Source organism: Scomber scombrus, chromosome 7 (genome assembly GCF_963691925.1).
Source record: "Scomber scombrus chromosome 7, fScoSco1.1, whole genome shotgun sequence".
NCBI lineage: Eukaryota > Metazoa > Chordata > Actinopteri > Scombriformes > Scombridae > Scomber > Scomber scombrus.
The window spans coordinates 7,946,386-7,962,583 of NC_084976.1; the positions used below are offsets into that span (position 1 = coordinate 7,946,386).

At 38.9% G+C, this 16,198-nt stretch overlaps 1 protein-coding gene across 2 annotated transcripts in view; it reads left to right on the forward strand.

Moving 5' to 3' along the window:
• The window catches only part of rspo2 (R-spondin 2), a 59,390-nt gene extending 57,182 nt beyond the window's left edge, over positions 1–2,208 (forward strand). Inside the window, exon 5 of one of the 2 annotated variants that reach the window (XM_062423018.1) lies at positions 2,093–2,208. In XM_062423018.1, the coding sequence (XP_062279002.1) occupies positions 2,093–2,208 (116 nt within the window). The remainder of the gene's footprint in view (positions 1–2,092) is intronic. The other variant, XM_062423017.1, reaches the window with a different exon arrangement.
• The last annotated feature ends 13,990 nt before the right edge of the window (positions 2,209–16,198 follow it).

Below are 16,198 nucleotides of genomic sequence, written 5' to 3' on the forward strand. Positions count from 1 at the left end.
TGGCAATGGGTGTGTTTTAGCGGGTGCTTAAAAGGCCAAATGTCAGCGCATATGAGAAGGTAATTAGAGATAAGGCCATTTTACACAGTTACCTATTTTTCGTGAGAGAAACGGCCTGAACAAGTGCAAGTAATAAGTCCCAGAGTCGGGCAGCGAAAGCCTGCGTTTCAAGACTTGTTTTTCTGTACAGCTTTCCTGTTCTTCCCCCCTCAGCGAACCATAGCGTGGCTTGTTTTTGTGTTCTAGATCAGGATCCAGATAGCGTCTCATCATCCAAGCCTTACTCCACTTTTCCCCCCATTAGATTTTCTTTTCCCTTAAATTCCCTCACACTCACTCCTCCTCACACACATCTCGCACACACACCTCGTTATCTTATTTGTGGCCTTGGCAGCCAGATTGTTGCCTTGCGGTTCAGTAGCCAGAGTTTTCTCTGTCACAGGGAGCCGTGGGTGCAGAACCTCCACCGCACAAGCTTCCACAAGAGCAGGAAGTCAGTTCCCAGCATGCCTTGCCTGTCCCAGTGAAACCTGGGATGGATTAACCTTGGGCTGGGGGACCTTTCCAACTTGGAAAGATAGTTATGCAACGTCCCATACTTGTCTCCTGTCTCTTTTCCAGTGACAGTGAAGAGTGTTGGTGTGAACAGACGTTTGTTTAAAAATGTAGGTTGAGTCCTGAGCTTAGGAGAGATCTGATATGCTATGTTGCCTCGTATAAGGTTCATGTCTTTATGTAGTGCAGCCTGTGTTATTGGCAAATGTAGTTTGTATGAGATGTAATAAATAACAATGCCATCTGAATCCTTGCATCAATTTTAAAAGCACACTTGTGATCCACAAAGCTTCTTCCATCACCTTTTCTCCAAATTTCACTAACCCTAACCCTAATCCTAACCCTAACCCTAAATTCAGGACTAAGTCAAGTCAATGGGTCCTGTACCATAAAATAAGCAGGTTGAGCTCTCATAATATATTGCTCAACAGTCTGATTAGTGAGCCTTGGTTATGCTTTTAAAAATCAATGCAAATTCATCAATTATCTGTTGCCCAGAAAGCAGTCATGTCCACTTATCATCATCTCATTAGTGATTAATTAGAGACATCTTTCGAACAAATGATCAGGTACAAATTTAACACAGCGTCGTAAAAATTGTCCCAATTTCTGAGTCTGATCAATATTCAAGTGCGAGGTCAGTCACAAGTACTACAGCATGGCTTCCAGTGCAATAAAAGCAAATATGCTTAGTACAGCAACACACTGTTGCCAACAATCTCTTTATAGTGTAGAAAGTCCAGGTCAACAAGGTTATGTGACGCAAATGTTTTTCTGTGTGGAACTGCATCGATCTTTTAAAAAAATAAATACGATTTGACATTTTGGTCAGTTTCCCATAACGATTTAGCTAACGGAGTAGAACACATTTTGTCAACTACGCAAGAAATACAAGTTTGGCGGATCGCATGCAGGACCGGATTGACCAACTATGGCGCCTCCTGGGGAACAGAGAGCTGGGGTGTCCATGTTGAGCCCCCCACCCCACCCCCACACCCACACCCACACCCACACGCATGCACATTTACCCAAACTCAATTTAGCCAAAACCTTTGAAACCAACAAGTATCTCTCAACTGAAAACCTGCCAGATTTTTACTGTGAGTTATTTGGTTTACAATTATTAGATTAAATGAAAAATTCGTAGCCTGTAAGCATTATATCAACTTAAATATTAAAAAGACAGGGCCTCAAGATTAGTGGTGCATATTACCAAACAAATTTGCAGTTAATTCAATTACTACAAAGTAATTGCCAAACAGACAACCTTCAAGGCCCCTGAGGGTCTCGGGGCCTCAGGGAAGTTGCCTGCTTTGCCAAGCTGGTGATTCAGCTTTAATCACACGTCTGCTGAGAGGTCTTCATGTATCATTTGCCAGGGAAAAAGACCACATTTCATTGAGCAGGAAGACTTTGACATGAGGTTCTCTCCAGCTCTGAAACGCAGGATGGACGTTACTTGGAAAAATCTTAACAATTGAGGGAAGAGCTGATTAAAGGAATAACAATTTCTCTCTTTTTCTCTCTTTTTTGCCAGGTGGCTCAGGGAAGCACCGACCCAAAGAACCAAAGAAGAAGAACAAGCAGAGGCTGCGGTTTCGGGCCCAGAATCAGCACAGCGACCACTTGGCATCTGCGCGCTCCAGCCAGTGAGGACTGAAACCGCGGACTACCCATTGAACAAAGAACCAACGCAAAGCTGCTAGCTGCTGCTGCACCCAAACTCTGACCAACGACTATCATGAACCCCACCACCTCCCCTGCCTCCCAGCCCTCCCCTCCCCCCCACCTCACCCCACTGCCCGCCAGGACACCGCCATGACTCACAAATCCGTCACTACAAAAAATACATGTCTAATGTACAAATATCGGTATCAACACACTAAACACATGCTTCATGCCTCCGCCTCCCGCTGCTTCACCCCCCCCCCCCCCCCCTCCCCCCCGCCCCCACGCTGCAGTGACCAACCAGGTGACTCTGTACCCCCACAGCCCCACCCCTTGCCTTGTGGACCTTTACAGTTGACATTATTGAACTCATTTCCCGTCATTAACAATGTCATTAACCGTCCAGGGTGATGGAAGACAGAGGGGCAGCCAGAGACTGTGTGGAGACGGGAAAGACGGCTAGAGGGAAGTTGACAGGAGAGGTAGTGAGAGCAAGCTAAACTACTCGGAGAGGAGGGGAGGGGAGGGGGAGAAGGATAAAAGAAGATGGAGGATGACGAGGCAAAGAGATTCGGCTGAAGCAAATGATGCTGATGGACAAGAAAATGGCATCTTGAACTGAAAGAGACTGTTTTTTGTTCCTATATTTATGTCAAAGCTACCCTCACCATCCCTCTAAATGGAGACGCAGTGTTCCCATGTGTGGCCTTTATGTTATGTACATTTTTGAGAGTAATATTAAAGAAATTACCATGCATAGTTGCAAAGTATTTTATTCTCAGCACAAACTGTTTACGTTCAGACCGCTTTATGCTCTAACTGTATAGTGTGGATAAAAAAAAAAAAGAAATTTAGTTGTTCGACTAGCATGGCAACAGATTCATGTGTACATAGTTTATCTAATTATGAAAGCTTATTACTGTATTTTCAGTATTGACTCGTTCACCGTTCTAAATGTTTTAGAGATAAAAAGGTTGTAATACCAAGCTACAGATTAAAATGATTAAAAACAAATAATAAACATAGCCGCCACATAGCTATTTCATTTATATGGTATATATTTGATTTATTTATTAATTCTATTTTGTACTTTTTTTTTTTTGTTCAGTGAGAATTTTTGCCTCATACTCTTATATGCTGAAATATTCTTTGAGTTCCTTATAACAGTGCGTATCTTTAACATGTGGAAAAAGGTTTTTGTCTGATGTCACGCAAAGTGTTGTATTACATTCATTTGACCTCATCTACTGATTTCAATGTTTGAAGAAGAAAAAAGGCAAAGAAAACTATGCTTTGACATATTCTAGGTTTAACAATTAGGATCCAGCAAATGTATGGTCATAGGACTGCATATGTGTACATTGTGTTTTATTAAAATACATTTCATGTGACTGTACGATGAAGCCTTTCATTATTGTCTATGGCTATAATATATGTGGCTAAACTCCGAAACTGCCGTTTCCTTGTCTCACTTCAGTGTACAATTATGTGATTTCAAAAACATTTGTGAAATCCATCATGTCGCGCTGCATGACACAAGTGCTACCTCCAGCCAAAGGATTGGATATGGTCGATTTGGCCTTAACAGCATGACGGCACTGTTAAGGGTTTGTAATTCGCTATGACGTATCCTCATGAACGGTACCAAACCAATGCATGTCGTCGGTGGTTCATTCATTTCCAAGATCATACTGTAATGCCCTAACAACATCTATTTGGCTATGGGTCTTCTATCACACACATTCAATAACCTCTTCATGTGATGCACGTCGCACTTACTCATTTTTATGGTCCTCAAAACATCAAATAAAATATATAAAAGATATAAAAGTCTCCAGGCTAAATCTGCCTGGTGTGTGAGCGACGAGAAAATGTTTTCATGCTAGTCATGGCTAATTTAGCCCGAGATCCACACTGTGTAATCATTCTCCCAAAAGAGAAAAAGGCCAAAATCTGCCAGACAGCTTATGGATGCACAGTAGCAGATGAATCACGTTGTGTCACATATATATCATCCTGGGAGACACAGACCACAGTCTTCCTGCTCTGGTTAACGCCCCTGAAATCACACATGATATTTCCATAGGGAGGCTGTCAGTGCTGAAATACCCCACTCTCTCTATGCTCCATGTCCATCATGAGGCCTAATACACCACTGTTTTAAGAGCCTGAACATCTTTCACAGGTGTCCAAAGTGGCGCAGCATATGTTACACAGGAGGCTATTTATTTCCTCACTTCCACAGAGTGACACTGGAGCTCTGGAGCCCTGAAACTGACAAAATGTATGAAAAGGCTTATCAGATAAGTAAAAAAAAAAAAAAAAAAAGCAAAACATCAATAAATTAATAATAATAAGGTAGTCCTTATTACACTAAACCAGCCAGTACATGTTATGTTAATCACACATATACTGCATATTGCTGGAGCAACTTGTAAAAGTAACTAAAGCATTTTAACTGGCAAAACATTCTGAGAACAGCGTTCCAACTGTGGGCCATTTAACATTGTGTATGGGAAAAAATGAATGAGATTTTTAATAGCTCCTAACACTTCACAGCTCTATAGGAAATGTGCCGAGGAAAAGGAAATGCTGTGAGTGGGAAAACTTATGATTAAATGTGAGCCAAGACCAAAAAATAGGGGGGAAAAAAATGATTGAGTTAAAAATGAAATGAGCTAGAGAAAAATAAATCTAATAGTAAAATAAAATAAGTTTTATTCCATTTAATCAACTGATTAGTGGTAAAAGAAAAAAAAATGTTTTAATTGTCTAATAATGTTTAACCACTTTTTGTCAGTTTTGGGCTTCCATACTGCAACCAATCGAGTCCATTCCAGTGAATGAAAGCAAAGCAAAAATAACCGTTGCAGGGAATGAAATAAGGCGTAGTAGATGTAGCGAGTTGTTTTTAAAGACATCTGCTGCTGGTTACAAGTTAATGAACGATTCACAGATGTCATCCCCTGGGCCAGACTATCACTGCTCCAGACTGGGGGATTAAACCTAAAGGCTTACGGAGAGGAACTGCACTGAAGTGGATTCATTAAGCACAAGACCACCACTAAAGCACACATTGCAGAAGTCTACAATGGAAAAAAGAAATGGGTTACAAAGAGTATCACGTCGCACATTCTGGATGAATTGATCTCTTCATTTCCCCCTCACCTTTCCCCTTTGACATCAATCCACTCGATTTTTTTTTCTACCACTGTGAAAAGCAGGACACTGATGGCATGCTCAGTGTTGTTAAGAGGGTTAGCAGTCATCCACACATCAGAAGACATGGTCCTCTCTGTGTAAACCACTTCTGTAAACTGTGTGTATGTGTGCATGCATGCCACTGTGTGTCTGTGTGTGTGTGTGTGTGTGTGTGTGTGTGTGTGTGTGTGTGTGTGTGTGTGTGTGTATGTGTGTGTGTGTGTGTGTGTGTGTGTGTGTTTTAATGTTTGTGCTAAATGTGGTTAGGTGGCTGAGACTGAAGCTCCCTTTTAATCTGACAGAGAGCGTTTTCATTAGTTCTGTTGGGTCCTATTATTAAAGCCTGCTTCAAAGGCACAACAAGTGAAACCACTGACAGGAAATGACCCAGTGGGCTCTATACTGTATAGATCAGTGATGGCAATCTGTGCCTCTAAAGCAGGTTGTTATGGTGTGAAAGTGCATGCATTGTGCACAATGTATGTACCTCACAAGACAGTAAGAGGATAAGAGGAGGGGCTGAAGGACCTCTGCTCTACATTCACATACTGTAGCTTATTGTAAGTGTGCAGTTGTGGCACATGTGACACATTAGTTCCAATGCAGATGGCAGAAATGGAAGTTATGACCTTGGTGGGGCAAATAAGATTGCCCGGGATAATAAATGCTGTAATAATTTGCTGTTTTTAATAACTGTATAATGAGCCATCGCTTGCCCTTTGAGTGGAGGGAAATCTGGAATCATTAATCTTCATATGGGTTAGCCATAGTGTTTGGCACGGGCCGGAACAGCAATGAGTAGGAACATACTGGTGTCAAAGGATAAGCAGATCTTAATATTTCGAACAAGTTTGCCATATGTTAGCCATCATGGTGTGTACAAGCCTACTAAATGGTGTCATTAATGGGTGACTTTTATTACTAAATTCGCTTCTAATTGCAAAATTGCAATCCAAAGTTAACTCTGAATGCAGATTGTGCCTCCATTTGGAGTTGCTAGGTAACAAGTTAATCCCAAAAATAAATATGTTCTTCAATAAAAGCTAATTGTCTGTGACAGTTATTTGCTTTGCTTCAGAGACTTTTCAAATGGGAAATTGTTAAGAAAAAAAGATTCCGAGCTGCACTTGAAGTACGCTGCTAATGCTGCGTTCATGATCATCACGGTCATGCAGACCCTCCACATCTGCCTCACCTGCCGCACAGAAAGAGGAAAAGATTCATGGCCTTGTTGTTCACCTTGTGTATTAATATGGCCATCAGAATTTTTTTCTTTCGTTCTTGGTCGACAAATGGGGGAATATTTATGAGTCACTTGCTGTGGTAGTGTTTCTGCGTTTAGGCTTAATAACAGCAGGTGCAGTGGGGACATGGGAGTTTTATCACCATCTATTATATGGAACAGACAGGCATTTCTATACTGACTTGGTATGGTGTTTCCTATGGGTGCTATAAGTATTATTTGGCTTATTTAACCCCACATTGCTCTGAAATGCATGGCTATTTCTATTACATTGGGATCCAAACACAACACAAAGCCATTGTCCCTGCTCACTTAAGGGGAATACAGGCAGAACAGCTCTGTCCTTCCATACAGGATGTGACACACAAGTGCTTTATGACCTGAACTGAATCATACTGCGCACCTTAAACACATTACAGGCTGGGCAAATATTTTCTCTTACTGGTGCTATGAGAGCCATGGGCACAGCCATTATATTGGGCTCAAGAGCCAGCTGGTGAGGACAAATCCACAAGGATTCCTATTTTTCCCCTTCTGACTCCCTGGCAGCCCTGTTCCATTCATTCAATTTTTATATGTGCCTAGTAGCCGTGTTACTACCGGTTTCAAGGGAGAATTAATCAAAAACAGGTCTTATTAAAGTATATTAAGACCAGTTGAATTGGATATAATGTGCTCAGTAAGGGCCCAGAAGGATTGTATTTGAGCCATAGCTGACACTTGTGGCTTCTAGGAGTGGGGATATGTTATTCTGTAGTGGCACTGCCCCGGTACCAGGGGGGCTGTTCACTTGAGCCAAGTGTTGCATTGTGGCGAAGCAGATTTTAAGTGGGTATGAATACAGTGGGGGGTAAAGGAAGGTCTCATTGTCCAGGAATGTTTATCTTCCCCCCCTCCGCCTTCATTCAGAGTGGGATTATGCAGTGCCATGCCTCAGAAGCAACCTTTGCCTCCACTTGGAGGGTCTGCAGAGGAAATATTCATTCATACATATACACACGTACAAACAGGCATTATCCTAAAAAGAAGCCAAGTTGATTGCTCCCTCAAGGCACAACGAGTAGGCGGAAGTGGAGCTGCTGCGGCCAGGGTGTTGGACTTAAGTCTCTCTTGCTGGGCTGGGCACCCTAGGAAGGCTGGAGCCAGTGATGCTCCCACTGTGTGCAACACAGTCATCATCCTCAGCACAGCAGATTTTATTGGGCAGTGTGTGGGTTGTAGAAACGTGTTTAATCAACTCAGCTGTAGGGGAGGTCTTGACCTCATGTCAGTGGTTCCCAGCGTTGATTGTGTGTGTGTGTGTGTGTGTGTGTGTGTGTGTGTGTGTGTGTGTGTGTGTGTGTGTGTGTGTGTGTGTGTGTGTGTGTGTGTGTGTGTGTATGTGAATGACTCCCAGCCTTTGCTGTGGAGTGTGACCTGCGGTGGAGCCTCTGGTTCACACTCTGCTCTCTGCTGTTGCTGGTTTAAGTCATTAACTGTAGAAAGTGATGACTAATCTGTCGGTTGAGAGTCTGAATCTATTGCAGTCAAATGACATATTACAGGCTATATTGTATGTAATGTGGCCCTCTGGATCCAATCAAGAGGAACATTAATAGAAATCAATTCCAAATTCTACCCCACACTGTTAGATAACCATTTTACAAGACTAAGCCACGCTAGCGGCTCTGTGAGGCTGTGCTTAGGAACAACAGTGTGTTGAGCAAAATGAAAAGATCAGTACACTAACATGCTTATAATGACAATGCTAACATGCTGATGTTTAGCAGATATAATGTTTACCGGAATCACCATGAGCCTTTCTCAATACAGAGTACAGTAAGTTTGGACTTATGCAGTGGTGTAAAGTAACAATGTAATTATACTTCGTTACAATACCTAAGTATTTTTGGGAGTATCTTTATTTAAGATTTTATATTTCTATCATATTTCAGTCTACCTATCCTTAATAAAATATATTCTGTCACGCCAATACATTTTTCCTTTGCAACTATGTTACTACAAAAAAATATTGGAAGAAATTTTGTAGCTTGCAAGTTAAGTCATTGGTCAATCGTGTTAATCGGCAAGTGCAAATGGAACTGTCTATGGAACCGTTGATGTTTTTGTGCACCCTTTCTTGGTCATTAATAACTGTATGTATCCCAACTTTCCATTTTAGTTAATTACTTATTCTGCATTTTGTTGTTGAATCTGATGAAATGGTTATTTAGTGTTTTCATCACAGGTTTAACCCACCTGAACTTGCATTCCTCACAGGGTTGCTGCCATAAGCTCAGTTGCCCTGACATCTTGCAAGCAGAAACAAAAGTCCAGATGGAGTGGCTACTTCCAACAATCAACCTGCTGACCATCAAAGTTGAAGTATTACAAGCCTCTGGTGGGAATAAATAGGGTTTTGGCCACATATCAGGACACCCTGAGTTGATTGCAGCTGTGAGTCTTCCAAAATTCAGAACAACTTGGATACAGCGTGATACCGCAATCAGAAAGGTTAAGACAACACAGAGATAGTGAAAATAAGTGTATGGGTGTACATATTAGCAAAATCACAAATCATTTATGGATGCATGGATAGTTCATTAAACTAGATTTATGAACCTCAAATTTCTTTTTTCAACCTCAGTATATTTCAGGAAAGGACTACATCAAGCAGCACATGGAAGAACTCTCTCTGCAACTGGTGATACCACCAGGTCCAGTTCTTCTCTGCCCTGAAGTCGTATCACAGGCTGCAAGACAGCTCTAAACAACTGGACGGATGTTTGGCCTGTTGAGCAGATCACATGGACAACTTGCTGACATCCCTCCCAGCTGTGTGCAAGCTGTCTGAAGCTGAATACGCCTCTACCTGCGTCAGTGGCCTGTGAGAGGCTTTTTAGCATTGCATGACTTGTTCTCAGTCCAAGAAGAGTGAGACTGAATTCTCGCAATTTTCGAAAAGCAACTCCTTTTTAAAATAAGATGCAAATTTCATGGAAATCCATATAGTTTTGTTAAGATGATTAAGTCTGGACTAAAGTGGTGGACTGGACTGGACCCTATAGCCACACCACTATAGTTATGGTATAATAGAATAGTGGCTAAACAATATGGCTTACCGTTTATACAATGTTGCAGTGTATATAAATCAGTCTGTAAAGCACTATACAGCTCAGACTAAAGAACATTAATTTATTCTGGTTTCAGATCCTGGCTGTGTCACTTTAAAAGAAAGCTCAGTTCCATCATTCACTTTAAATATTAGCAAGTATTATATGTGTTCATCTGCTCATCAGTCTCTATCTTCTGAAACAAAACATTCTTGTGTGTCTATGAAGATCCGAAGCTACAATTTGCATTCTCCTTTGTCTGGATGCCTAAAGAGTGTCTACTAATCAAATGACCAACGATGGCAACATCCTGTTCTTCAGTTTATGACTCGAACGCTTAGTTTCTACACTTTAAAAACGCTAGCTTGAAGATTTATAGAGCTAGTATACTGGAGTTCACTGATGAACAGGCCCCTAATTGCTGCCTGCCTGTCTGCATTGTGTTTTGTGTGTGTGTGTATGTGGGTATGAATCCGATAAAATAAACCACATGGGTGCGTGTGTGTGTGTGTGTGTGTGTGTGTGTGTGTGTGTGTGTGAGGAAACTGAACAGAACCCTCTACTCTCATTTACTATCTCCTTGTGTGGTTTGGCAGCAGCTCTGCTGGTATGGGGGCGTACAACGGGCATCCGTCTGGGCGCGAGGCAGGCCTGGCACACCACTCAGCCCCCTGCAAAGCTGCATGAGGGTGGGATAAAGGCAGGAGTCTGCCAGGCTCCAGTCTGGTAGTCTGTGCATGTGTGAGTGAGTAAATGTGTTCTCCGCGTCTACATGCACTTCTGTGTCTATGAGGGAAATTAAATCGTAATCACACAGGCTTATATAGCCACAACAGGGTTGCCATTGTTCTGCTTGTCACTTGCAATATGTTAACCTCTCTGTATGTTGTTTCACCATTCAGAACTCTATCAGGGTCCATCTCATTCTGTGTGTTCCCAAGTCATTTCTGCACTAAATTAACACCAGACCATTTTTTTGACCTTTGTGGTCATTATAATTGTTAGGTGCAATCCAGCCATGCTGAAAGTAACACAATAGCATGCATACCACCATGGCTAGATGCCATACCTCCCTGCACTGCAATGGATAACAAGCGAAGCACAGCAGAGCTGAGCTGGGTTAGACAAAAGACCACCCTGGAAAATGAAGTTGACTCTGTAAGTGTTTGTTAGAGGCCAGTGGAGGATGTTACTTCCTTAAGATTTGGTGACAGACATCAACTGTTAGAGTGCTGTAAATTAAGAAGCCCGTCCTCATACTTTCTCTCATTGATCATCACAGTTGTTTGTAATTAATAATATACCAGTGCAATGACAGCTTGAATAAAGAGGTACTATGTAATTGTTTTATCTTACATAACAATATTTTAAGGTACTTCGATGACGTTCCATGTCATTGACATCAAAACAGTAGCTCTGACATTACATTAGTTTCCAAATATACAGTATTTAACATCATGTTTAACAGCACATCACTCATCACATATTAACCACATCATGATCAAATCCAATAACATTAGATTTTTACAAATGAATATTCAGTGCTTGTTATGGGAATCCCAGACTGGAGTCTTCACTTGCAGCACATACCACATGCTTCACTGGATAAAAAAAGATCATTTGTTTTATTGTAACGTTTATTGTGACGGTCTATGATATGCTCTTTTTAAATATTTATTTTGGTCTAAAATTTATAGTTAAGTCATCTATCAATAAAATAAAATGGTAGAAACAACAGCCACTGCAACTACAGGCCTGAATGTCTTCACCTTAAGGAAGGGTTTGAATAGATGGAGTTGTTTGAAATCTTTGACTTTTTTGGCGAGTCCTGTCAGCTCATTCCAGTTGTTCCCCAGTCTGATAGTTGAGTGTGCACAATGTGCTAGTGTTTAAACTCACTTGTGCCACTGCTAATTCATCACTGGCAGCACTTACTTCTCTCCAGGAATTGGCTTGCGTCACTCCCTGACCGATGCTGGGAATTGTTAAAGGAAAGTCCTGCGGGATGGGAATAGTCTCAATTTTTCTTTTTAAGACCCAGTGTCTGTTTCACAATATCAAATCAACCATCAACCATTTTTCAACAGATAGGACATACAGTTCCATACATGCATTGTAATAATAATAAGAACAACTTTATTACAATATTTGAATATATTTCCTTGTCACTGAAACACCTTAAGATTGTCTGCCAGTGTAAAGAAACAATCTATTTGAAAATCTGATTGCAAATAAAAACATTAATCAACAATTGTAGGAGCACAATAAAAAGTCAAACTAAAAGTATTCAACACACTGTTTACATTGATGTAGATAACGTCAGCAGCTTGTTGAGTTTTCAGAAGCTTCAGTCTTTCCAAATATCTTGCGCAATAAGCAAAATCCCATATCATTCTGCCCTATTTACTGATAACCTGACTCTACTGAGTATTTGCTTCAATGATCACTGGTCTGTTGGAAAATACAGTACACTACCTGTTTTCATTAAATGTCTATTTTTTTACATGATGTGGGAGCATCACATTCTGCATATATTTAAACTTCTACTTGAACTATGTTATCATGTCTAATTATGATTGTCACATGTCATTTTGTTTTCAGAAAACCTCTTAAACATTTTTATATGATTGAGGCCTCTGTGATTCAACACATTTTTCAACAAGTTTGAGCTTGCTTTTAAACTTGAAAAATATAAGTCTCACATATTAATTTATATAACTACACGCTAACTTCTATTTTATGACACAGTTCATTCTAAATATGTTAAGGTGTTGCAAAAAAGATTTTGTTGGGGAAATTGGGACAGTTATTACCTAGATAATGACAGATTAGGACATAACGTACAGTAGATATTTCAGTAAATAAGTGTTTTTTTTATTAACAATGATACACAGCAAGTGGAACAAGATAAACAGGTGACATACAGTATGAGAGTATGGCAGTGCATATTAAGAACAGGGAAACAAGTCACTTATGAATGTATCAGTATTTTGTCCTTTTCTGATACTTGTCATAAAGAGACTCTAAATATATCTAATGCAGTGTATCAATGTATCAGTATTTCATCCCTGGTTCAACTCCGGCAAGGGACCTTTGCTGCAGTTTCCTGTCGGCCTATATGTCGATGTTTTGTTGTATCATCAAACCAAACATGAACTCTTCTCGTGCACAGCACTGTCATACATCATGCTTATATCTAATCTGCACTTCCAGTCTGTGTTACATATCACAAAGAACACACATCTATACTAAATTGAAATGACAAATGACTGCTGGACTGAAATTGTTTCAATATGAAAATAATAAATATTTGTTAAGGATACTGCATATAACAGTACTGAAACAGATAACAAGAAACTGGCTTCAAAAAAACATGCCCCTGAATAGATAAATGGAGAAACATGGTTCAACAAATATATCAGATGGAGTACTTCATTTATAAAATGAAAAGGTAATCTGAAACTATTTGAAAAAAGATGGTCTTAATTATCAAGTTATTACCATAGGGTAAAAGAACAATGAATTGCTGACAGCCATTAGATGGAGCAACAAAGGTACCTTATTTTCACTAAGGCCCTGTATGTTTTTTTCTTTTTCTCTTCACTTTCTTTTAGTGTATTTAATTTTGAAATGTTCTTTGATGCTTGCTACTGTTGAGGAACATGGAAACTTTGAAAAACCTATGGACCAATGGCATACAGCAAGCAGATTTATAAGTTGAATGTTGTTCTATTCATTTATTTGTTTTCTATGAATTTAGAATGGGCACAATATACTGTAATAATTCAATCTGTACTGTAAATATTGTTATTGATTTACTTTAACTAATTGCTATATTAATGAATTGTTATTATGTTGTATCACTGGGTGACACACCTAATCACATTACAGAAAAAGTTGTCATCACTATGTAGCAAGATGTACATACACAAAATATATAAAATGAAATGATGATAATAGCAGAATTAAAAATAATAATAATATGACAAACAATGTTATACATTTTTAATTTCATATATAACTTTACTGCAGTTTCATTATGGATGTCCTGACATACATTACTGTTTCACTAGATCTAATTCATATACAGTGGAACAATGTATACATTGTGACATACATGTAAAGAGAATGATATTAATCATAACTTTCATTTTCTAAAATAGTTCATTCTATGTTAAAGTGTTGCAAAAATATTTTGTGTGCAAAGTGGGACACTTATTACCTAGATAATGACAGATAAGGACTTAATATACAGCATATATTTAAAAAAGAAGGGTTTTTATAAACAGTGATACATAGTTTAAATTAATAGTTTTGGGGTTTTTAAAAAAATCTCTGTTCAATGACATTTTGTGAGCTATAGACCATTTACAGTCTATTAGGTCAGTATTTTGTCCTTTTCAATTATATCTTTTGTGTTCTGATACCTGTCTATAACGAGACTCTAAATATGCTCTGTTATCCACAGCAGCTACCTTCATTACATCATGTGCAACGAACTTGAGGCTTTTGCAATATTTCAACAGGTTTTAGGTAACATAAACTCTTAAACAAAAGTTTTACTTTTAATAATAAAAAATACACTATTGTGTCTGTATAGTCAAGAAAACAAAGGTTAGCATACATGATGTGATGCTTTGTGCTAAAAAGCTTATTTTGTAGATGTAAACTCTGATTTTCTTTTTGTATGAACAATCATAATTCATAACACATTTCATCATCTCAGGCACAAACATATAGATATACTTTGATGATTTTGCTCCCTTAAAGTGTTAACTCTTTAAACATGCTTAGACTGGAGGCTTTTGTAAATAATAATCAACTTGAGCTGATCATTTAAACTAATATAAATGCTATGCAGCTTTTATGCTACTTCAGGAAACATGAAATGAATCATTTACTGCACACAACACATCTGTGAATGCTTTCATGAAGTGCTTATGGATTGAATCTCTGTTGCAAATTTGAGAGGATTGAGGTATATTAAGAGTAGCAATATAACAATAATTTATACTCCTATTTTAAAACAAAAAAACAGTAAGGCAGTATATTATAGTGATATCGACATTTATCGTGATAATACACTGTAGTATCTCCAATAATTCCAGTAGTTTAACTTCATGCATAACAGCACTTTCTGCAGACGCCGTTGTCGCAGCAACGGCCACAGTATGCCCGCTTCTGCCTGTTAGACACCACCTGTGTGAAAGACAAGAGACATAAGCAACATGTTCAACTCCAGCATTATCTCACTCTATCTCTCATATCCACTAATTGAATCTACCTTCTTTACAGCAACTGGACTGTCATGGCTGATCATCTCTTCCATTTCCTGCACCTTAAAGTTAAAAAAACAAAACACACATTTACAATGGGAACCAAATGTTAGTGTTTTAACAACACACTCCAAGCTAATGAACAAATGATATGATAATTTAGGTTCTTACTCCAACAACTGGGACAGCAGAGTTCTCTTGAATGCAAATGAAGGTGAGCACAACGGCCACTGCAACTGCAACGCTGAAGGTCTTCATCTTAGAAAGGTTTGAAACAGTTAGATTTCTACTGATCTTGATGACTCTGTCAGCTCCTTGAGTTCTTCCAGTCTGATGGTTGAATATGCAAAATGTGCTGGTATTAATACTCCCTGGGCTACTGTTGCCTCATCACTTGCACTTTAACAAATTGCAACACTCCCAACATTCCCATGTGTTTCTGCCACGGATGGGAAATTCTCTATTTGTTGTTTGTCAGCCTCAGGTCTTTTTGTGTCATCAAACTAAACATGAACTTTTCTCCTGCACTATCATACATCATGCTTATACTTAATCTGCATCTTCACTCTTTGTTATATATGATAAAGAACACACATGAATACTAAATTAAAATGACAAATGAGTTTGTAAATGTTTTTATTTCTTATATAACTTTACTGCAGTTTCATTATGGATGTCCTGACATACATTACTGTTTCACTAGATCTAATTCATATACAGTGGAACAATGTATACATTGTGACATACATGTAAAGAGAATGATATTAATCATAACTTTCATTTTATAAAATAGTTCATTCTATGTTAAAGTGTTGCAAAAATATTTTGTGTGCAAAGTGGGACACTTATTACCTAGATAATGACAGATAAGGACTTAATATACAGCATATATTTAAAAAAAGAAGGGTTTTTATAAACAGTGATACATAGTTTAAATTAATAGTTTTGGGTTTTTAAAAAAAAAAACTCTGTTCAATGACATTTTGTGAGGTAATAGACCATTTACAGTCTATTAGGTCAGTATTTTGTCCTTTTCAACTATATCTTCTTTGTTCTGATACCTGTCTATAACGAGACTCTAAATATATCTAAAGCAGTGCCACAAACAGCACATTATTATAATGCTCTGTTATCCACAGCAGCTACCTTCATTACATCATGTG